Source organism: Ostrea edulis, chromosome 6, assembly GCF_947568905.1.
Source record: "Ostrea edulis chromosome 6, xbOstEdul1.1, whole genome shotgun sequence".
NCBI classification, from domain to species: Eukaryota; Metazoa; Mollusca; class Bivalvia; order Ostreida; family Ostreidae; genus Ostrea; species Ostrea edulis.
This window is the reverse complement of record NC_079169.1, coordinates 19,119,160-19,144,153: the sequence shown is the minus strand read 5'-3', so window position 1 is coordinate 19,144,153 and position 24,994 is coordinate 19,119,160. Positions and strand designations below refer to the sequence as shown.

General features: G+C 35.2%; 2 protein-coding genes across 2 annotated transcripts in view; one reads left to right on the top strand and one right to left on the bottom strand.

Annotated features, from left to right (window-relative positions):
• Positions 1 to 2,109: 2,109 nt before the first annotated feature.
• Positions 2,110 to 24,994, bottom strand: part of LOC125683658 (tyrosine-protein kinase JAK2-like) — a 161,427-nt gene continuing 138,542 nt past the window's right edge. The window contains exons 22-25 of the mRNA XM_056141761.1: positions 22,906 to 23,030; positions 17,116 to 17,288; positions 10,034 to 10,315; positions 2,110 to 5,218 (exon numbers count right to left, since the gene is read on the bottom strand). Of these exons, the coding sequence (XP_055997736.1) occupies positions 5,188 to 5,218; positions 10,034 to 10,315; positions 17,116 to 17,288; positions 22,906 to 23,030 (611 nt within the window). The 3' untranslated portion in view covers positions 2,110 to 5,187. The remainder of the gene's footprint in view (positions 5,219 to 10,033; positions 10,316 to 17,115; positions 17,289 to 22,905; positions 23,031 to 24,994) is intronic.
• Positions 11,723 to 15,610, top strand: LOC130047177 (52 kDa repressor of the inhibitor of the protein kinase-like). The gene is made up of 2 exons (XM_056141763.1): positions 11,723 to 14,447; positions 14,976 to 15,610. Exons 1-2 carry the CDS (start codon positions 14,091 to 14,093, stop codon positions 15,333 to 15,335), a joined length of 717 nt encoding a protein of 238 aa, XP_055997738.1. The 5' UTR covers positions 11,723 to 14,090; the 3' UTR covers positions 15,336 to 15,610.

Here is a 24,994-nt window from a genome sequence, read left to right as displayed (position 1 = left end):
GGTTTTGGAGGAGTTGCACTGACAAGAAAGGGACTGACTGACAGACAGGTCAAAAACGTTATACCCTCAGCTAATTGCATGGGTATAAAAAGATGCATGTACACCCCTTATCTAACATTTCTAAAGGAAAGCCAACTTTAGTTTTATAATGTATTCTGACAGCAGACACAAACTATTATGTTGGAAACGTGCAACATGGTGGATTCAGCAGTGCCCTGGTAGTACTTCAAAGCTAATACAACCTATTACACAAGAAATTTTAAGCCAACAATTGTGTATGTAACATCAGTATAAGCATTATATTTGTATCTTTGTAAATTTTCTCGGTTAAAGTTTTGAAAATTGGGTCAAACTCCAAGGCATCAAATGAAATCTCTTGTGGCTCAGGAGAAGATTTTTAAATGACTTCACCCTATATTTGCATTAGAACAAACTTTAAAGGATACTTTTTACTAAGTTTGGCTGAAATTGGTCCAGTGGTTCTGGAGAAGAAGTCAAAATTGTGAAGTTTACTGACTGACAGAAAGTTCTACCATAAATAGTTTAAGAGATAATGCCTAGGTAGGTCAAGGTCACAAGGTTAAAAAAATTGGGTACCAACAGAAGGTTGCACAGATATATGAGAGCCCTGTCACTCTCCATTCAAATGTTATGAGCAAGTTAAAGTTTTGGACAGACAGGACAAAAACAATATACCCCAACTCTAAAAAAAAAAATTAAAATCTTCAATCGACACAACTTGGGAATGTTTGTATTTTGATATGATTTGGTGTGGCCCTGCTACTCTTGAAAAGAATTTGTCTTAATCAATTTCCTTTAAATTGACATATGAAAGTTTGATTCTCTATTGTGGCCCCACTCTACCCCTAATGATTAAAAAATTCCTTACTTGCACTACCTAGGGATGCTTGCATATTAATGTGAGTAACCGTGGCCCTGCTGTTATTGAGAAGTTCCTATATATTCCCACACAAACTTTGATCCCATATAGTTGCCACTCCCTTACAGGACCACAATTTGAACAAACATGAATCTGCCTTACCTGGGAATGCTTGCATATTAATATGAGCAGTCATGGTCCTGGCATGCTGCTATTGAGAAAATTCTTATTATTACTGTGAATTTACATTAAGTGTGAACGACTCAGCTTCTCAAGTTCATTCGAGGTCTCGGATAGTTGGTTTCAAAACAAATCTGTCAATGATTACGCATCAAAGAAAGAACGATCACTGCGATCGGATCAATATTTAAAGGGGTGAGAATAAAAATAATTTTAGATGGTCACACGTGTCATTACACTAGCGTGTCATTACATAATCTTTTAGCACGATGGAAGAGACTGCGAAAAGGGAAAACCAATACCAACTAAAACGATGTAAATATAGAATAGAGAGGGTCAATTCGTGACGAGCCCCTGTGGTCTGAACACGAACGAAGTGTTGAAAACTTCTTTCCTACCGATTTTATTGCAATTTAGGCCGAGTCAGTCATATATATATATATATATATAGAGAACTCTAAACACTTTGTTGAAATATTTCGACCGTGTTACCGGTCTTCTTCAGTCGTGTTTTCGTGAAGAAGACCGGTAACACGATCGAAATATTTCAACAAAGTGTTTAGAGTTTTTTTCTGTATTTTACTTCCACAAAAGAGACATATATATATATATATATATATTGACGAAGCGAGTGTCGCGTTCGTACAACGGGTAATCGCAATCATGGACATACCATAGGAGCTTGAAATTTTATCAATAAAGTTGATAAAATGTACTTGATTGACCATAGCTCATGGCTTGGTCAATCAAGTACATTTTATTAACTCTATTGATAAAAATTTCAAACTCCTATGGACATACAGTTAGGGGTGGACCAGTGATATAGGTTCAAAGGTACGCCAGTATCGCAGCATTAACAATCGACCTTTGCTGTAGGCGCGTCTAATGCTAACGAAATGCTGAATTTCTTTAATAATGTGTTACATGTACAGGAGAGGGATGGTTTGGGGAATTTAGTTTTTGCTAGAATTCACAGAACTTGCCGTTGTTCATTCAATTAACAGTATCTAGCGATGGTTACTTCCGAATTTCTTACGAAAATGTGGGTATAGAATAGAATATGATTTATTTCCAAATTAGGGCCCTTTCGGGCATACAGCATACATGATTGTTAACATTTCAATGTGCAATGACGATAAAAAGAAAAACAAAACAAGAGTAAAATATGCACTATTAGTATATGAGCAATGTTCATACATGAGACATTTGAACATGATAATACTTATTTGCATTATATGTAAGTACCACCGTGTATCCTAATGCAAAACAGTCAGAAATACACATAGGGGAAAAAAAAAAAATATATATACATGTACATAACAACTCTACATGTAATAATAGTAAAGGTAGTAAAGTATATATGATTAACTCCGCTGTAATGCAAAAGATACCACGGGACGGTGCATTGGTACTAGATCAACATGTCATGTTTATAATGAGTGCATATGTGCAATATGGTTTCATATGGTTCACACATAATATACAGTAATACTAGTAGTATGAGCTTAGACAATGTACATAACACGAGACATTACTTGATGTAATATATGTAAGTACCACCGTGTATCCTAATGCAACAGTCAGAAATGCACACAGGAAGAAAATAATAACAATATATGCAATGACACATAACAATAGTAATAGGCACGTAGTACATAACAGTATATATAACAGTAAAAGACATCAAAGCATGCCATGTGTTGAAAATAAATGTTTTCTCGAAGTAGAATATCTATTGATCTTATTACTTAATCTGACAAATTATTTTAGGGGCGAGATCAAATGTTCAATGTTAGAGAAAACTGAGTTCGCATAGTTCTCACCAAGACACCCCCCCCCCCCCCAATACAAAACTAAATATGAAGTATGTTGAAACTAATCGATTAACAAGTAAAACAAATGACAATGTACATTGAAACTATTAAACATTTATTAAAATGTATTATGTGGTTTTAAATTTTCCCCACTAACGTGTAATCGATGTCGGATGACAGAAACTAACGAGTTTTTACCCCCTCTTCCCCCTAACTATTTGAATTCAGAAATTTTTCCGACATCGATCTTTTCCAATGCTTTGCAAGATTTCGAAAATATCCTCCGAGAGATTCATTTTAAAATAACGATATGGAAACTGCGAATGTGAAAGAGACAACAAAACAAAAGCATTGTTCTTAAACGGACAAAATCGCCTATAGAAACATGTACTGAAATTTCTGATCACTTAAAACTGACAAGTATCTACAGGAATTTAAGGGAGTAACCTTTCAATTTTATTGGGATATAGAGGCAACTGTGGATCCTGCCTTTTCCTGCAGCATTATCGATCCCGTCATTTTTTTCTTTCTTTTCAATATTCAGCACTATTTGAATTCTGGGATATTGCTATCCTGCCTTTTCTTTACATATCGGAGCTCGCCTTTTTCACCCTGTATTCCCCCTCCCATACCTATTGATACTGCGATGAATTATAAGTATAACACGGTTATTCCTGTTTAAAAGATAATTTTTTTTAAGGTATCTGATAAAAGTTATATCTTCTAAAGTTTACGAGATATCTTGTATCTTTTATACCACATCTTATATTTTTTTTCTTTATAAGATATCCCATCACTTTTATACATGTAGATATAGTATTTATAAGATAAACTTTACAAGACATTTTACTAACGTAATTTCAAATCTCCCTTGTCAAATCAAAACCAATATTGAATCTCACGTTACGTACGGTGCAACTTACACTGAAATCAAATAGTGAAACTTACACTTGTTAGGCACGAGATAATATAATGCCAAATACTTGGGACCGCCTACCTATAATTTAACCGACCTATCAAAAGCGCTCTTTAAAATCACTCGGGGACTTTCCAAATGAACTATCTGAAGCACGTCATGTACTTGCCGATATGTCTCGTTTACACTTACTGTAAATCCACAGTAACTCCCTTGAAATATTCATTTCCAATGATTACCAAAATTTAAAAGTTTTTAATGACCTGATTTCAAGCTGCAATTTACATATCTCTAAGGATGTATAAATTGACAAAGTTTGTTGATCGAGTCAACGACTCAAAATCTACATAGGCCCCCAAAAGGGTTATGCTATACATGGTCACATCATCATAATTATAGGTCACAGTGACCTTGACCAAAAAGGGTTATGCCATATATGGCCACATCATTATAATCTAGGTCACAGTGAGTGACCTTGATGTAGATTGTGACACACCTTCGACCTAAGTTGCAACAACTGACCATTTGATGATGTGGGACAGATGGAAAGATCTGATCACCATACCATAATATGTCCCATCCTCCAACAGGCTTACAAAAAGAAACAAGATGTGTTTGTGAAACACTGATGCCCCCTATATGGCAGCAGAGTAATTATGGTACCTAAAGAAAGGTCTTGTCACAAGGAATACACATGTCAAATATGAAAGCCCGATCACTAACCAATCAAAAGTTTTTCAAAACTAGACCAAATTCTTAAGTCAAGGTCATGAGGTAAAAGAATTTGTAACCTAAAGAAAGATCTTGTTACAAGGAATATGAAAGTTCTATCACCATCCATTCAAAAGTTATGGACAAGGTTAAGTTTTTACAGACAAACAGACCAAAAACTTTATGCCCCTGAATCTCTGATTATGTGGGCAAAAACAAGAAAAAAATAATACCAGTACAAACCATCAAATTAATGAATTAGCACAAAACTCTGGAAACAGTATCAAATATATTCAAAACAACATGATCAAAAATAGCAAAACGCCACCTTTTAACAATGAATTTTATCTCGGTAAACAAAATTGTATAGGTCCTACATGTTACTTACACCACGTCTACCAGGTAAATTCCTCATCATTATTTTAAAACTTTTAAAGTAATTCTATTGTATTATACTTGCATATTTTATCATGACCAACATTCCATTAAAGAGGATTCATATTCCTTTTGAATAAAAAATAGGTTATGGTCTATAGCAGCCTAGGAGAACGTTGGTAGCTATTGGTGACAAAACTTCAATGAAAGTTAAATTTCTTGTTGCATATATCCGTTATTTTATCTGCATTTTGAGGTACAACCTCCATCTTGGTGCAAATTTCTTCCAAGGGCTATATAATTAGTTTATACTAGTCCTTGCCCAAAATTTCTTGTAGTTTTCTGAAAAAGAAAGAAGATTTGCTAGTCAATCATCATAATATTATAAATTGGTTTTAATGAGCATATTAAACTTATTTTGCCTATAATTTATAATGTCAATGAAACACTAAATTTTTAATGGTTTTTATTTTTATTTTAAGGCATTATCAAGAAGATGCTGAGGGAATCTATTACACGTTCTGTAATAAGGGAATCTATTACACTATTCTGTAATACTTACAGACTGAGGGAATATGTTACACTGTAATACTTACAGACTGAGGGAACCTATTACACTGTTCTGTAATACTTACAGACTGAGGGAATCTATTACACTGTTCTGTAATACTTACAGACTGAGGGAATCTATTACACTGTTCTGTAATACTTACAGACTGAGGGAACCTATTACACTGTTCTGTAATACTTACAGACTGAGGGAATATGTTACACTGTAATACTTACAGACTGAGGGAATCTATTACAATGTTCTGTAATACTTACAGACTGAGGGAATCTATTACACTGTTCAGTAATACTTACAGACTGAGGGAATATGTTACACTGTAATACTTACAGACTGAGGGAACCTATTACACTGTTCTGTAATACTTACAGACTGAGGGAATATGTTACACTGTAATACTTACAGACTGAGGGAATCTATTACAATGTTCTGTAATACTTACAGACTGAGGGAACCTATTACACTGTTCTGTAATACTTACAGACTGAGGGAATCTATTACACTGTTCAGTAATACTTACAGACTGAGGGAATATGTTACACTGTAATACTTACAGACTGAGGGAATATGTTACACTGTAATACTTACAGACTGAGGGAACCGATTACACTGTTCAGTAATACTTACAGACTGAGGGAACCTATTACACTGTTCAGTAATACTTACAGACTGAGGGAATCTATTACACTGTTCAGTAATACTTACAGACTGAGGAAATCTATTACACTGTTCTGTAATATTTACAGACTGAGGGAACCTATTACACTGTTCTGTAATACTTACAGACTGAGGGAACCTATTACACTGTTCAGTAATACTTACAGACTGAGGGAACCTATTACACTGTTCAGTAATACTTACAGACTGAGGGAATCTATTACACTGTTCAGTAATACTTACAGACTGAGGGAATCTATTACACTGTTCAGTAATACTTACAGACTGAAGGAACCTATTACACTGTTCAGTAATACTTACAGACTGAGGGAATCTATTACACTGTTCTGTAATACTTACAGACTGAGGGAATATATTACACTGTTCAGTAATACTTACAGACTGAGGGAACCTATTACACTGTTCTGTAATACTTACAGACTGAGGGAATCTATTACACTGTTCAGTAATACTTACAGACTGAGGGAATATATTACACTGTTCAGTAATACTTACAGACTGAGGGAACCTATTACACTGTTCTGTAATACTTACAGACTGAGGGAATCTATTACACTGTTCAGTAATACTTACAGACTGAGGGAACCTATTACACTGTTCTGTAATATTTACAGACTGAGGGAATATGTAATACTTACAGACTGAGGGAATATATTACACTGTTCAGTAATATTTACAGACTGAGGGAATATGTTACACTGTTCTGTAATACTTACAGACTGAGGGAACCTATTACACTGTTCAGTAATACTTACAGACTGAGGGAATCTATTACACTGTTCAGTAATACTTACAGACTGAGGGAATATATTACACTGTTCAGTAATATTTACAGACTGAGGGAATATGTTACACTGTTCTGTAATACTTACAGACTGAGGGAACCTATTACACTGTTCTGTAATATTTACAGACTGAGGGAATATGTAATACTTACAGACTGAGGGAATATATTACACTGTTCAGTAATATTTACAGACTGAGGGAATATGTTACACTGTTCTGTAATACTTACAGACTGAGGGAACCTATTACACTGTTCAGTAATACTTACAGACTGAGGGAATCTATTACACTGTTCAGTAATACTTACAGACTGAGGGAACCTATTACACTGTTCTGTAATACTTACAGACTGAGGGAATATGTAATACTTACAGACTGAGGGAATATATTACACTGTTCAGTAATATTTACAGACTGAGGGAATATGTTACACTGTTCTGTAATACTTACAGACTGAGGGAACCTATTACACTGTTCAGTAATACTTACAGACTGAGGGAATCTATTACACTGTTCAGTAATACTTACAGACTGAGGGAATATGTTACACTGTAATACTTACAGACTGAGGGAATCTATTACACTGTTCAGTAATACTTACAGACTGAGGGAATCTATTACACTGTTCTGTAATACTTACAGACTGAGGGAATCTATTACACTGTTCAGTAATACTTACAGACTGAGGGAATATGTTACACTGTAATACTTACAGACTGAGGGAATCTATTACACTGTTCAGTAATACTTACAGACTGAGGGAATATGTTACACTGTAATACTTACAGACTGAGGGAATCTATTACACTGTTTTGTAATACTTACAGACTGAGGGAACCTATTACACTGTTCTGTAATACTTACAGACTGAGGGAATATGTTACACTGTAATACTTACAGACTGAGGGAATATGTTACACTGTAATACTTACAGACTGAGGGAACCGATTACACTGTTCAGTAATACTTACAGACTGAGGGAACCTATTACACTGTTCAGTAATACTTACAGACTGAGGGAATCTATTACACTGTTCAGTAATACTTACAGACTGAGGAAATCTATTACACTGTTCTGTAATATTTACAGACTGAGGGAACCTATTACACTGTTCTGTAATACTTACAGACTGAGGGAACCTATTACACTGTTCAGTAATACTTACAGACTGAGGGAACCTATTACACTGTTCAGTAATACTTACAGACTGAGGGAATCTATTACACTGTTCAGTAATACTTACAGACTGAGGGAATCTATTACACTGTTCAGTAATACTTACAGACTGAAGGAACCTATTACACTGTTCAGTAATACTTACAGACTGAGGGAATCTATTACACTGTTCTGTAATACTTACAGACTGAGGGAATATATTACACTGTTCAGTAATACTTACAGACTGAGGGAACCTATTACACTGTTCTGTAATACTTACAGACTGAGGGAATCTATTACACTGTTCAGTAATACTTACAGACTGAGGGAATATATTACACTGTTCAGTAATACTTACAGACTGAGGGAACCTATTACACTGTTCTGTAATACTTACAGACTGAGGGAATCTATTACACTGTTCAGTAATACTTACAGACTGAGGGAACCTATTACACTGTTCTGTAATATTTACAGACTGAGGGAATATGTAATACTTACAGACTGAGGGAATATATTACACTGTTCAGTAATATTTACAGACTGAGGGAATATGTTACACTGTTCTGTAATACTTACAGACTGAGGGAACCTATTACACTGTTCAGTAATACTTACAGACTGAGGGAATCTATTACACTGTTCAGTAATACTTACAGACTGAGGGAATATATTACACTGTTCAGTAATATTTACAGACTGAGGGAATATGTTACACTGTTCTGTAATACTTACAGACTGAGGGAACCTATTACACTGTTCTGTAATATTTACAGACTGAGGGAATATGTAATACTTACAGACTGAGGGAATATATTACACTGTTCAGTAATATTTACAGACTGAGGGAATATGTTACACTGTTCTGTAATACTTACAGACTGAGGGAACCTATTACACTGTTCAGTAATACTTACAGACTGAGGGAATCTATTACACTGTTCAGTAATACTTACAGACTGAGGGAACCTATTACACTGTTCTGTAATACTTACAGACTGAGGGAATATGTAATACTTACAGACTGAGGGAATATATTACACTGTTCAGTAATATTTACAGACTGAGGGAATATGTTACACTGTTCTGTAATACTTACAGACTGAGGGAACCTATTACACTGTTCAGTAATACTTACAGACTGAGGGAATCTATTACACTGTTCAGTAATACTTACAGACTGAGGGAATATGTTACACTGTAATACTTACAGACTGAGGGAATCTATTACACTGTTCAGTAATACTTACAGACTGAGGGAATCTATTACACTGTTCTGTAATACTTACAGACTGAGGGAATCTATTACACTGTTCAGTAATACTTACAGACTGAGGGAATATGTTACACTGTAATACTTACAGACTGAGGGAATCTATTACACTGTTCAGTAATACTTACAGACTGAGGGAATATGTTACACTGTAATACTTACAGACTGAGGGAATCTATTACACTGTTTTGTAATACTTACAGACTGAGGGAACCTATTACACTGTTCTGTAATACTTACAGACTGAGGGAATATGTTACACTGTAATACTTACAGACTGAGGGAATCTATTACAATGTTCTGTAATACTTACAGACTGAGGGAATCTATTACACTGTTCAGTAATACTTACAGACTGAGGGAATATGTTACACTGTAATACTTACAGACTGAGGGAACCTATTACACTGTTCTGTAATACTTATAGACTGAGGGAATATGTTAGACTGTTCTGTAATACTTACAGACTGAGGGAATCTATTACACTGTTCTGTAATACTTATAGACTGAGGGAACCTATTACACTGTTCTGTAATACTTACAGACTGAGGGAATCTATTACACTGTTTTGTAATACTTACAGACTGAGGGAACCTATTACACTGTTCTGTAATACTTACAGACTGAGGGAATATGTTACACTGTAATACTTACAGACTGAGGGAATATGTTACACTGTTCTGTAATACTTACAGACACTGCTGATGGATTTGATAAAATGGAGGTCGCTTTTCAGCTTCCCACTCCCAGCACTTTTTCATCAAGCCATACACTTCTTCGTGACACCCGTCTGGCTTCTCAAGTCGACCTCCTTTCTCCAGGTAGAAGAACGTTATTGTCTTTAATTCTTCCTTCTCTACAGAACACAGTCTGGGGACTTCTCCTTGACTGAAACACTCCCACATCACCACACCAAAACTCCACACATCCGTCTTGGAGGAGTACTTCGTTTTCCCTATGACTTCTGGAGCACACCTTAACAAGGAAATAAGACAAACATTTCACGATATCAAAATACAGTGGTTTCTTCAATTTTCTCACATATCAAATGTGAAATTTGTCCGACCAAACCACAAAGGAATATCTATAATACAAAAAAAATTGTCTTCATATTAAAAGACTATTAACAGTTTGTTTATAGGAAGACATTTTTTTAAATTATAGATATCTAAAACGTTGTATGTCTGAGGACCATCAAATAATTTTGTTAATACATGATTTTATGGTCAGCTAGTAAATGTTCTATTCTAAGACGAAAAAAAAAAATGTATTTCATCATTTCTTCAACAAAAATGGAGAATGGAAATATTCATATCTAGTGATCAGTCATCCAAAAAATTACTTTCTTAACCACCACTCTGATTCCAAGCACAAGTACTCTGAAGTTGAAATAAAAAATATGCTGGAGTTCCTCATTGACAATATCTTTGTAATCTTTGGTGATCAGGTCTTCCAACAGTCTATTGGAATAGATGTGGGCACAAATTGTGCTCCTTTTTAGCTGACCTATTTTTATAATCTTATGAAGCAGAATTTATTTAAACACTTCCAAGTGAGAAGAAAAAATCTCTTGATGTGGCCTTCAATGCAACATTTAGATATATCAACAACATTTTATCTATTAACAATTATAATAATTTTCATTCATATGTCGATTCGATATATCCCTGTGAACTCAAAACAAGAGTCCCACAGGCCTTGTTGGTCACCTGAGTACTAGTTTAAAATATCACTAGTATGAAATCTAGAAAAAATTTCCTGTTCTGAATATCTAAGCTAAATTCTAATTCAGCAACAGTATAAAACAAGTTGTGTTCTTAAAACTTCAATGCCCTCAAAAGAGCATATGTACACTGATGAAAGGCTTTACAATAATATAATATATGCATTAACATTAAACAATATGACTAATTTGGACCCATCCTAGAATCAAAACCCTGAGGTTGCGAAATTCACCATTGATTTGTACACCGATCCTTTTCTGCTATTCCTAAATATGCATTTAAATTTTATACAGTATCAACAAACTTAAAGAAGTCCTTCAAATTATTATAATAATTTTGGCACCACCCTGAAACCAAACCCTTATCCCTAGGATCATGAAATTTACAATTTTGGTAAAGGACTACCTACTACTAAATATCCATTTAGTTTCAATCTATTATCAATAGCATCAAAGCAGATATGATTTATATGTTTTGCACAAATACACTATACAGTCAAAACTGCCATAGCGACCCACTGTATTAAGCGACTCACTGTCGTATGTGACCATAAAAAGTTCCCCCCAAGACGTTACTCTATATATTGTACCTGTATTAAACGACCACCTGTCTGACGCGACCAACGACCATGATTTTTACAACCTTTTCGTGTATTTTCACAAAATTTTACCTCTATTTAACGACTGTACATTGATTACAACGTGATTACTACTTTCGATTTCGGTTGAGCCGACTATTCTGGGAATTATCGCCCCTAACACTTTCGTTTTCACACGCACGACTATTCTAGGAATTATCGCCCCTAACACTTTCGTTTTAATACGCACAGTTTGGCGATGATCTTGATTAGTCGGCCCTCTGAATAAATCATTATACCTAAGCTGTCAACTTGCAGTGTCCTGTGTGGTTAATTAATAAAACCCGCATTGTTGTTTATTTAACAAAATCAAGGATCAGGGAATCAAGGCTGGTGTATTTGAAGGTGTGAATTTTGACAAACTTTAAGAAGTGCCGGGTAGGCTAGATCGGAAATGAAAATCTACCACTTATTATACCATTATGTTCAACAGAGTAAAAAATTTGCCCGATTGCGATATAAATCAGGTAAATATTGTGCTCAGGACTAAAATTTTAAATGGAGTATTCACAGTTTTCCTGCATGAGATACTAGAGGTTTCCAGAATAATGACCGGAACTAGCGGCTCACTTCGACATGTCCCGAGTATTTGACATGTCCGAGTTCAAGAAAATTGCCTGCATTAGTTCTAAGCTTAAAAGATTTGCTGTGCATATACAATGGATATATTGTAATTTATTTAATGTTTCTCAAATTGAATAACATTTTTCCAGCACGTATTGTACAAAAGGAGACGCAACACTTCACCATTTGTTTTCTTACCACAAGTGCTGCATTTTTTAGTTACACTGTACAAGTAGGCTATACATGAATACCCTTTACAACAAAGTGTTTATAAGTTTTAGAAAATTTACATGCAGTTCATAAATAATTTTTAAATCTCATGTAAATGTGTAATATGAAATGCATGAAAAGTTTATCATTCTTAAATAGATTAAATGTAATTTTGATGAATAAAAAATTATGATACAACACATTGTATTCTAGATTTTTAACTACAGTGTATTATTAATTTTATTTTACAACTATTAAAACCGTACTTGATATTCTTAATGATAAATTCCAAATACATGTAGTCATTTACTCCATTTATGTATAAATTATTTGTGAAATTTTATCCATTAACTGCGGAAAATAGGCAACCTGTATTAAGAGACCACCTGTCATATGTGACCTTTTTTCCATTCTCCGTTGGACGGTCTCTTAATACAGGTTGACTGTATATACCAAGTTTGGCCCTGCCCTAGAGTCATCAGTTTTTTGAGAAATGGCCAATATTTGACAGTTTTTTCCCCACCCCTAAGGCCACGGGGGAGCAGGAGTCCTGAAATTTACAATTCATGTTCCCCTTGTCCCAAAGATGCTTCTTACCAAATTTGAAAAGAATTGGAATGGTAGTTTTCAAGAAGTTAAAATTTCTATTGTTTACACATTAAAACTGACCATTTTGGCCCCACCCCGATACCAAAACCCCTACCCCTGGGATCATCAAATTTACAATTTTTAGTTAGTGAAAGACAACCTGCTCTTTCTAAATATCCATTCAGTTTCAATTTGGTATCAATAGCACTAAAGAAGTTGCACATTAACACCATATACCAAGTTTAGCCCTACCCTGGGGTCAGAACCCCTACCCCTGGGATCAGAAATTATAATTTTGGTAGAGGCCTTCCTGCTCTACATCACTATGCATTTAGTTTTCTTACACATGTGCGGTTGTAGAGAAGAAGATTTTTGAAAATTGATCAATTTTGGTTAATTTTTGCCCCGCCCCTAGGAGTCCTGAAATTTACAATTTATGTTCCCCATGTCCTAAAGATGCTTCATACCAAATTGAAAAGAAATGGAATAGTAATTATCAAGAAATTAAATTGTTCAATTGTCAATGCAGGGTGGATGACTACCAATTGCAATAGGTCACTTTAGTTTACGCAGGTGACTTAATAAAAGACACCACAGAGTTGTCTACTTCTGGTTCATACAAAGATGTTTGATTGAAAATAGATATTAAAGGACACATGACACAAAAAATCATTTGTCTGTAATCATTGTCTTTATAATCCTTAAGTCAGATTCTCACAATGAATCTGTTAAACACGCATCCGTTTCACAGCTAAAGCTGTAACACTGTACTGATAAGCAGCCTGACCTCAATATGCATATTCTAAACCCCAGAGATTGAAAACAGTCGGGGTGACGTCAGAGATGAGCTACAGCACAGAGATGCTAAATGCTTCTACAGAAGAGATACTATAAATCTTTCTTATCACTGATCAAGACAAACAGTTTCCCTAATTACCAGTAATGGGTTAAATGCTAAGTCATAAACAAAGAACATGCACACTCATATTTCTTTGTATCTTAAGAGTTATTCATATAGTTTGTAAGGATGCCGTATTGTGCTGTTTATAATTGTTCAACCTCTTCAAAAGTGGACAAAAATGTGTCATTTTTTCGCTTCCCAAAAGATGCAGGTCTTCAAAAAGCATGGGTACATTACTGTCGAAGAAGAGACCTTACATTAACCAAATGCAGTAAAATATGTGAGAAACACTTTACGCCAGATCAGTATTCTCGTTATCCACCCCGTTTAGCTGAGTTAGGTTATCCTAATGCTCGTGCTCAGTTAAAAGATGATGCTGTACCCGATGTTGAGTGGCCTACCCAAGGTGAATGTTCAACTTCATCAAATACTGAGAAAAAACCATCTGGGTATGGTGCATATAGAAAGCGACAAATACTTCAGGTAAAAAAAAAACTTCTTTTTTTTTTTTACAATATGATTAGATATGTGCTGCAAGTTAACTGCTTTTTACTATTCGTATTTTGTATCAGGATTCAAATTTAAATTTGGGGAGGGGGGTGCAAAGCTAGAGAAAATTGTTACCAAAAGAAAACAAAGATCAATTTTTATAATCCCTGTGTTATGGTAGGTTTCTTACATTATTTATATGTGACATACATTTTTATAGATAAGGGGTTCAGAATGCCATGATGTCAATTCATTAGACATGTACAGAATTTTTGTTGAATTTTTTTCAATATATACATACTGGTACATATTTATATATGTTTAGCAATTTAGAACTTGTTGGGGGGGGGGGGGGGGGGGGGGGGGGGGGGGGGGGGGGGAGGAGGATCAACGATCAACAACCTAAATCTGCTGCAAATGTGAATATCAAAGTTTAAAGTTTATTACATGATTTTCAAGAATATTTTACTGCAATTGAATTTTTGTTATTTCTTAAATGACTTTGTATATATTTAAAAACAGGTATTAAAAGAGGCTATGATAGAAAGTGATGATACTGATCTCAGTGATCATAATGTTGCAGAAGAAAGTGTAAATGTAGATGCAGATGTTTCTGAAACTCAAGCAGTAACCCCTTCATCTTTGAGTAATGTTTCTGCAGAATTTGAGCCATCAACAGTTGATAAAGCCATCCAGGTGTTTATTCCTGACAATAAAGTCAAAACAAAAACAAGAAGAATACAAACAGGAAAGTCAAAAATAGGTTTCAAGACAGTTGATACTGAAGTTCAGTGCAGTGAAATTCAATACTGTGTTAAGTGTGGTCACACTGGTCTAGAAGACAATACAAATAATGCAGAAAGTCAAAATTATAGGGTCTAATTTCTTCTGGAGCAAGGGAAAATCCTTCTGATAAGTCTTCAGCCATTGTATTGAATACGTTACGTTACGGTGAGAATTTGCAAGAAGCTCACCTCTGACGTATATAACACACACGTGACTCTTATCTCATTAACTGTCAGCACTGCTCCGAGAACTGCTTTGGCTGGTGTTTACAGATTACTATTTCCAGCTGTGCCTTGTTATCAGATGCTTGTTTAACAGATTCAGTGTGAGAATCTGACTTAAGGATTATAAAGACAATGATTACAGACAAATAATTTTTTGTGTCATGTGTCCTTTAACGGTAAACTAACAACTCAACTTTATGATAAATAGGATGATTTCATCTTCTCCATCGTCAACTTCCCATATCTATGTAGCAATATTCCATTATCACCTGCGTTCGATACGCAAGAACTTGTTCTGCATATGATCAGTTTTTAAATTGATGCATGCTACTGACAAACAAGTTGATGGTGCAGGATTTCCAACAGTCTCGTTTACAGTCAGCACACTGATTTTGACTATGGATAACTCTGTTTACCTGATCAAGATATAGGGTTCACGGTGGGTGTGACCAGTCGACAGGGGATGCTTACTCCTCCAAGGCATTTGATCCCACCTCTAGTATATCCAAGGGTCACTCTCTATTTTGTATTGCGTATAGGAGTTATGAGATTGATCACTGTTCGTTATCTTCACCTTTCTTTGAGAACTTGATTCCATGGTCCAACCACAAAAACAATGAACACTGGTATTCAATGAAAATATATATTTTTAGCATGACTTGAGAAGATGTAATTCATTATGGAGTTTCATCATCCCCCCCCCCCCCCCCCTAAGAGATTTAGCAGACTGTTTATACAACTAAATCAGATAAACAAGTAGAAATGCTTTCATTCCCTAAAGACATATAATGCCATCAACTCATTATCATGTTCATCATTTCCAAGATAACACATCGTATAAGGGCTTTATTTCACAATAATCCAATTCTAGCTTTCTTTGTGAGTTGAGTATTTTTGAGTCACAAACAATTACATTGCGATAAAATTTACACCAACTGTGTACCATATCTTACAAGATAAGAATATTCCGTGAGTAGAAACTAAAGTAATACTAATTATCTTAAACCCTGGCTAGGCATTATCACTCTTTTCACGCACCTGTTAACTTTTTAAGTGATAACACATGTAACAGTAATGTCTGTTCTGTACAAATTAAAATCTGTTAATTAATTGTAACTCTAGAATTCGACTTGGAGAATCGCAAACAAAGAACTACACAAATAAAAAATAACAGTGTTTTGGAGGTATTTTCCCAAAATTTGTGATTAAAAAAAAAAACAACAACAAAAAGTACTGTAAATTCCTAAATATACGCGAGGAATTTATTATCATGTAATTTTGCGAGAAACATCACTCACGAAAAAATATTTCTTGCTTTTATTTTTATATTGCTAAAATACATGCAAAAACACCTGATCAACTGAGCACTCACAATTTTTTTTCTCGTGATTTGACATCCATGAGTCATTTTGCGATAATAAGTGCTAGCGTAAAATAATGAATCTACAGTATATGGTATACAGTGAAACCTGTCTAATCCAAAATGCACCAGGAGATAATTTCTTTGTTAGAATACACAGTTTGTTGGAATAAACAGTGTAAAAAATATGGAACTGGGAATGAAAATAAGGTTCAGAATGCCCAGTGAAGCGGATTACACAGGGCTCAGATTAGGCAGTTTTCACAGTTAGGTAATAAAAATATCCTTTTACCATTGTAAAGGTATGACCTCCTGCCCTTTCCTCGTGTAATAGTCTTTGTCTGACGTCATCAGTTTGGAGAGTCCGAAATCTGCAATTTTAGCAGTGTAATCCTTTGTAAGAAGAATGTTTCTTGCTGCCAAGTCACAATGGAATACTTTCATATCGGTCAGATACTCCATGCCCTTAAAATGAAGTTAGCCAAAGATCAGTCAACAGTCATCTCAAGCTAGCCCAGCATTGGTCGATTGTTTTTATTATTTATGAAAAATAAATGTCTCCCCAGCTTCTCAAATTATAAGTGCTCCAAATGAAACCTCCTCCCCTTAATGTACAGCATGGTATGGGGGAGAAAGCATGAGCAGGAACATAGACATTATGAACTTCCATAAGTCACATAGGAGAAGTGTTCACAAACTATTTTACACCCTCCACCCCTCAGATCCAAAATAACTTTAAGGAAAGCAATTGGATCCTCCTGTCCCTACAATATGCACATCTGCAAATGGCATTGAATTATTGTACAAAGTTTCAAGTCTATCGGATAAGCCATATAGGAGAAGTGTTCACAAGCTATTTTAACATCCTCCATCCCTCTTAGATCAACTATAACTTTTACGAAAAATAATTGGATCCTCCCGTCCCACAAATATGCACATCTACAAATGACAATGAAGCACTGCACAAAGTTTCAAATCTATCCGATAAGCCATATAGGAGAAGTGTTCACAAGCTATTTTACATCCTCAACCCCTCTTAGATCCACTATAACTTTTAGAAAAATAAATGGATCCTATCGTCCCACAAAAATGCACATCTAAAAATGACAATGAGGCATTGTACAAAGTTTCAAGTCTATCTGATAACCCATATAGGAGGAGAAGTGTTCACAAACTATTTTACATCCTTCATCCCTCTGAGATCCACTATAACCTTTAGGAAAACAATTGGATCCTCCTGTCCTACAATATGCATATCTACAAATGGCAATGAAGCATAGTCTAAGAACAAAAAACAAGAGACCCATGGGCCACATCGCTCACCTGAGTCACCTTGGCTCATATTTAAAGATATTTAAAGATTTTTCCTATATATTCGCATGTAAAACTGAGATCCCTATTATGGCCCCAACCTACTCCCGGGGGTCATGATTTTTTCAAAATTGAATCTGGACTATGTCAGGAAGCTTTCATGTGAATGTAAAGTTTTCTGGCCCAGTGATTTTTCATCAGATTTTTAATGATTTTACCTATATATTTGCATGTAATGATCCCCTATTGTGGCCCCATCCTATCCTCGGGGGCCATGATTTTAACAAACTTCAATCTGCACTATGTTAGGAAGCTTTTGTGTAAATTTCCACTTTCATGGCTCAATAGTTTTTGAGAAGAAGATTTTTAAAGATTTTTCCTATATATTTCTATGTAAAACTTTGATCCCCCCTTGTGGCCCCATCCTGCCCCCGAGGGCCATGATTTTAATAAACTTAAATCTGCACTATGTCAGGAAGCTTTCATGTAAATCTCAGCTTTTCTGGCTCAGTGGTTCTTGAGAAGAAGATTTTTAAAGATTTTCCCTATATTTTTGTATGTAAAACTTTGATCCCCTATTGTGGCCCCATCCAAACCCCGGAGGCCATGATTTGAAAAAACTTGAATCTGCACTATGTCAGGAAGCTTTCATGTAAATTTCAGCTTTTCTGGCCCAGTGGTTCTTGAGAAGAAGATTTTTAAAGATTTTCCCTATATTTTTGTATGTAAAACTTTGATCCCCTATTGTGGCCCCATCCAAACCCCGGAGGCCATGATTTGAAAAAACTTGAATCTGCACTATGTCAGGAAGCTTTCATGTAAATTTCAGCTTTTCTGGCCCAGTGGTTCTTGAGAAGAAGATTTTTAAATGACCCCATCCTATTTTTGTGATTATGTCCCCTTTGAAAAGGACACAGCCCTTCATTTGATCAAATTTGAAAGCCCTTCACCCAAGGATGCTTTTGGCCAAGTTTAGTTGAAATTGGCCCAGTGGTTCTGGAGAAGAAGTCAAAAACGTAAAAAGTTTACAGACAGACGACGGACAACAGACAATCAGAAAAGCTCATTTGAGCTTTCAGCTCATGTGAGCTAAAAATATGTCTACCCCGAGAGAGGAGAAACATAACCATGGCAGGTCTCTCACCAGTTTCAAACAATCCAGTTGTAGATCAGGATAAAAAAAAACCTCTTGGCATTTTTTTTGTACATTTAAGGTAAATTTTGTGTAATGTCATGCCAAAAGATGAGGAAGATTTTCCTCATAAAAAACTTTGTAATCGAATGTTATTGCCACAGTATATCATTGACTCAGATTTTGACCTATGACATAACATATTATGATCTAACAGTAATGATCATACAAACATTTCTAGCTTGTATAATGACACTGTATCCAGACTTAAATACCTGCTCCTAATACTTATATTTTCCCGCGTTTCGTTAGTAATAGCGGGAAAATGTTGTATTGACGGTACAGTATATTGTACAGGTAGAATGGAATGATCCATTATTAGCCAATAGAATGCGAGTTAGAAAAACGGGTTTTCGAGCTGCAATTCAGGTATTCACTTCTAGCCGCTGTTCGTCATGAGATAAACGAAACTTAATGGATAATTAAATCTTATGTTTTCATCCATGCCATGCAAAGGTTAAACATTTACAAATAAGTTGTGAGGTCCGTTCACAAACCCCTGCATCCAGCGGCACTTGGCAACGGACACAGGTTTTCTAGAGTTTTTTGCGATTTTCATCGTTTTATTTCTAGTTTTTTCCTGGCCGGCCCTGATGCTATATAGAGGGGATTTGAGGTATATTTAAAAGTATTGTTATTTATGTATTGCTCATATTCTGTATATGGAGTTGGAAGGTTATCTTAATTTTTGTATATGGGAAAACGCCTTGTTTTTCTGCGAATTGTGTATTTAGAATACAATAAATTACGGGCATCCAGCAATCACGGCTGGCTGTCAAGCAATGTATGTTAGTGTTATGTTTTTGGTGTTAAAATGTAGTATAGTTGATACATCGTAAATATTTCTAGCTTGTATGGTGACACTGTATCCAGACTTAAATACCTGCTCCTAATACATTGTAAACATTTCTAGCTTGTATGGTGACACCGTATCCAGACTTAAATACCTGCTCCTTATACATTGTAAATATTTCTAGCTTGTATGGTGACACCGTATCCAGACTTTATTGCCTGCTCCTCATTGTAAATGTTTTGTTTGTACGGTGACACCGTATCGAGACTTGATTGCCTGCTCCTCATTGTAAATGTTTTGTTTGTATGGTGACACCATATCGAGACTTGATTGCCTGCTCCTCATTGTAAATGTTTTGTTTGATGTCACTGTGTAAATGTTTTGTTTGTATGGTGACACCATATCGAGACTTGATTGCCTGCTCCTCATTGTAAATGTTTTGTCTGATGTCGCTGTGTAAATGTTTTGTCTGATGTCACTGTGTAAATGTTTTGTCTGATGTCACTGTGTAAATGTTTTGTTCGATGTCACTGTGTAAATGTTTTGTTTGATGTCACTGTGTAAATGTTCTCTGTATCTACTGTGGAATCATTTTTGTTTGTGAAGGCTCAATGTTCGTAGATTTCGTGGATATACCTTCTACCCATGAATTTAAATCCCCACGAACCAGTGATTCTTTGCAATATCTGCTATAGTAATATGATTTATATTTTCCAAATGACATTAACCCTTGAAATTCCATCCCCACGAACTAATAAATATTTGGTTACCCGCGAACACTGGCCCGCTCGAACTTTAATGATTCCACAGGATTTACAATATCGGACTATAAGTGTACACAGTGCTCCAAGGTTGAATAAAGTATTCTATGACTTTATCTGACATAAACTTGATCCAATATTAAGTATTAAGTAGCGAAATTTTTATGATCATGGTTAAAGTTGAGGACCAGACAGGCAGACCAAAAACAGTATGCACCCCCAGCACTCGGTCTCTTCTATCTCCAGAAATGCAGTAAAACATGCTTATAGTGAAGTGCCAAGGACAAACAATTTTGATTTGTTAATAATTTATTTTGTAGCAAGCTATTTCATTGGCTGGAGCACATTGAAAAAAAATTATTTTATGTTGCATAACATAACTTGGTATGGAGACATGCACCCTTGACAACCCAAGACAGCACTACTTTTTTAATTTTTATACATCACAACACTGTTAAGTTGTAGGCCCTTTATGAAATAGAAAATCAACAAAATAAAAAGTAAATTCATTATATCTATTATTAAAGTATATGTTTCAAAACTACAGGGAGTAAATATCACTGCAAGTGTGAATTCATTATAAGTGTGTTTGCTGTGTGTTTTACTGTAAATGTGAATTCATTATAAGTGTGTCTGCTGTAACCATGTTTTACTGTAAGTGTGAGTTCATTATAAGTGTGTTTGTTGTGTGTTTTACTGTAAGTGTGATTTCATTATAAGTGTGTCTGCTGTAACCATGTTTTACTGTAAATGTGAATTCATTATAAGTGTGTCTGCTGTAACCATGTTTTACTGTAAATGTGAATTCATTATAAGTGTGTCTGCTGTAACCATGTTTTACTGAAAGTGTGAGTTCATTATAAGTGTGTTTGTTGTGTGTTTTACTGTAAGTGTGAGTTCATTATAAGTGTGTCTGCTGTAACCATGTTTTACTGTAAATGTGAGTTCATTATAAGTGTGTTTGTTGTGTGTTTTACTGTAAGTGTGAATTCATTATAAGTGTGTCTGCTGTAACCATGTTTTACTGTAAATGTGAGTTCATTATAAGTGTGTTTGCTGTGTGTTTTACTGTAAGTGTGAATTCATTATAAGTGTGTCTGCTGTAATTGTGTTTTACTGAAAGTGTGAGTTCATTATAAGTGCATGTGTTCACTGTAACCATGTTTTACTGTAAATGTGAATTCATTATAAGTGTGTCTGCTGTAACCATGTTTTACTGAAAGTGTGAGTTCATTATAAGTGTGTTTGCTGTGTGTTTTACTGTAAGTGTGAGTTCATTATAAGTGTGTTTGCTTTGTGTTTTACTGTAAGTGTGAATTCATTATAAGTGTGTTTGTTATGTGTTTTACTGTAAATGTGAATTCATTATAAGTGTGTCTGCTGTAACCATGTTTTACTGAAAGTGCGAGTTCATTATAAGTGTGTTTGCTGTGTGTTTTACTGTAAGTGTGAGTTCATTATAAGTGTGTTCGCTGTGCATGTTTTACTGTAAATGTGAATTCATTATAAGTGTGTTTGTCGTAACTGTGTTTTACTGTAAAGTGTGAATTCATTATAAGTGTGTCTGCTGTAACCATGTTTTACTGTAAAGTGTGAGTTCATTATAATTGTGTTTGTTGTGTGTTTTACTGTAAGTGCGAGTTCATTATAAGTGTGTTCGCTGTAACCATGTTTTACTGTAAATGTGAATTCATTATAAGTGTGTCTGCTGTAACCATGTTTTACTGAAAGTGTGAGTTCATTATAAGTGCATGTATTCACTGTAACCATGTTTTACTGTAAATGTGAATTCATTATAAGTGTGTCTGCTGTAACCATGTTTTACTGTAAGTGTGAGTTCATTATAAGTGTGTTTGTTGTGTGTTTTACTGTAAAGTGCGAGTTCATTATAAGTGTGTTTGCTGTAATCATGTTTTACTTAACATGGTTAAGCTACTCAGCTATGACCCTGGCAGCATACAAGTGAAAGGCACGTGCATTTAACTACAGACATCATACTGCCTTGTTAATATTCGTAAAATCTACCTTGGTGATATCTATCACTATGGCAATCAGTCTGGAATCTGGTACCCAGCTCTTCTTAGCCCTAGTTTGTTCCAGATAGCTTCTCAGAGAACCATTCTCCACATACTCCATGATCATCATTAGATCTGTTCAAATTTACGTTCAAAAACTTTTATTGCACTGACACACTAACAAATTAAAAAGTTTTACATATCTAATTTCCTTGATGTATTCAATCTAATCAAAATTAGATCTTTTGATCCACTCACCTAAGATCTAATTTCAATTAAAGATGTGATGGTAACTTATCAATCATAAATAGGTATGTGGATCACTACAATTTTACAAGAGGTGCTATCCTATCTAATTCATTTATTGTGTAACAGGAAGGGATCTAATGGAATTTCAGTCAGGTGCTAAATCAATGAGCTTTGTGGACATCTTGTCACCAGCTGACCACAGTAACAGTCAAACCTCGTTATCTCAAACTTGATGGGACTGAGAAAAAACTTCAAAATATCCATGGGTTTGAGATATCGAGGGTAAAATACTTAAAGAATATGTGGTTAGGACTTCCAAATCACTTTGACATATCCATGGTATTCAAGATATTGACATTCTCGATACCAATTAAAGTTCAACTGTACCTCCCTTCTTAAAGGGAATTAAGGCAACCCTAATCACATTGTTGCTTTTATGAATAAAGTATTACTTACTGATATTGTAAATGACAGTCTTTAACAACAAAAATCCTTGCTTAACGATTAAATCATATTAATCTATCTTATATTTCAAATAACCCCCGCTAAGAGAGCGGCCATTGAAATTTAATTCATGATGTCACACTGTCGGTTCCGGTTTATTTCATCTGCAGCACTGTAAACATGACAAGTCACAAACAGTTAAGTTTGGAGACATATAGATTTGAGCCCGTTCTTTTGCAAGAAGAAATTAAGAAAAGAAAACATTCAGTTGAGTTGCAGACCAGGCAGATGGTACACATTTCTTCATACAAATGTCTAGAACCTCAACTTGTCACTACACAAATGATGGCTCCACAGTTTACATAGTCTTTTCTTTTCAGATGACTTGGTTGGGTCATGAATTTCGAAAAAACTTTTTTCACATCTTTTCTTCGCATTAATGCAATTAACTGCTTGACAGGAAGGCATCAACTTATCTATTCGTAAAATCAATCACATGCACATCTTTGATGATCTTAAGATCTCATCAAAACTGGAACAGACGGTGTGACATCAAAGTTATTGATTTTTGTGGTCTTGAATACAAAAGAGTTCCACATCATGGCAGCCTCTATAGATGGAGGGAATTTCAATTTTTAACGTTTTCAAAATTAGTACTGAAGCTTATCTAGGCTGTATATCAACAGAATAGTATGACAAATTTTTATCATATAATTAATTCTATCATTTATAATGTAAATGTTTTTGGGGTTGCCTTCCCTTTTAAAGACCCAATAAGAACACAACCCAGGACCTTTACCCACCTGTCAGTTCCCTGGACTGCTCTATTATAGTCAGATATATCACCACTCAGCCATCTGGTGACTAACCCAGCTGACCACCACAATTGTATAGAGTTTTACTTCCTAGTGTAACAGGACAAAATAAGCAAACCAGAAACCAGACTGGGATTCGAACTGGAGGGGGGACTGAATCTCTAATCAGGTGATCTACCGGCTGAGCTACATTCCTCCATCCTTAAATGTCTTCACATCTTGAAGACATCAATCTTTATCCCCTAGCAGGCATTTTACCTGTCAGTTCCAGGAGCTGATCTACAGCACCAAATGTAACATGAAGGGAGAAAATGCAATGGACCAGACCAGGATTTGAACTGAGCCCTCTCAATTTCTAGTCAGGTGGTCTACCAACTGAACTATCTGCAGGCCACAGGCAATCAAACACTAGCAATAATATCTTATTTCTGATTTGATTGATTTGAACATATTCTATTGTATAAGTGCATATTATACAAATATTTTGAACTCAGGTTCTTTAAACTTACAGGGTTCTCATCTTATTTCTACTGGGACATCATTACCTTAATTGATAAGTGAATTTCAATAAAAGTTTAAACAATATCATTG

Bases quoted from the DNA above. Each gene is read 5' to 3' on its own strand.
- LOC130047177 (XM_056141763.1), top strand. From the start codon at position 14,091: ATGCCGTATTGTGCTGTTTATAATTGTTCAACCTCTTCAAAAGTGGAC. The intron at 14,448-14,975 runs GTAAAAAAAAAA...ATTTAAAAACAG, and splicing joins GAAAGCGACAAATACTTCAG to GTATTAAAAGAGGCTATGAT.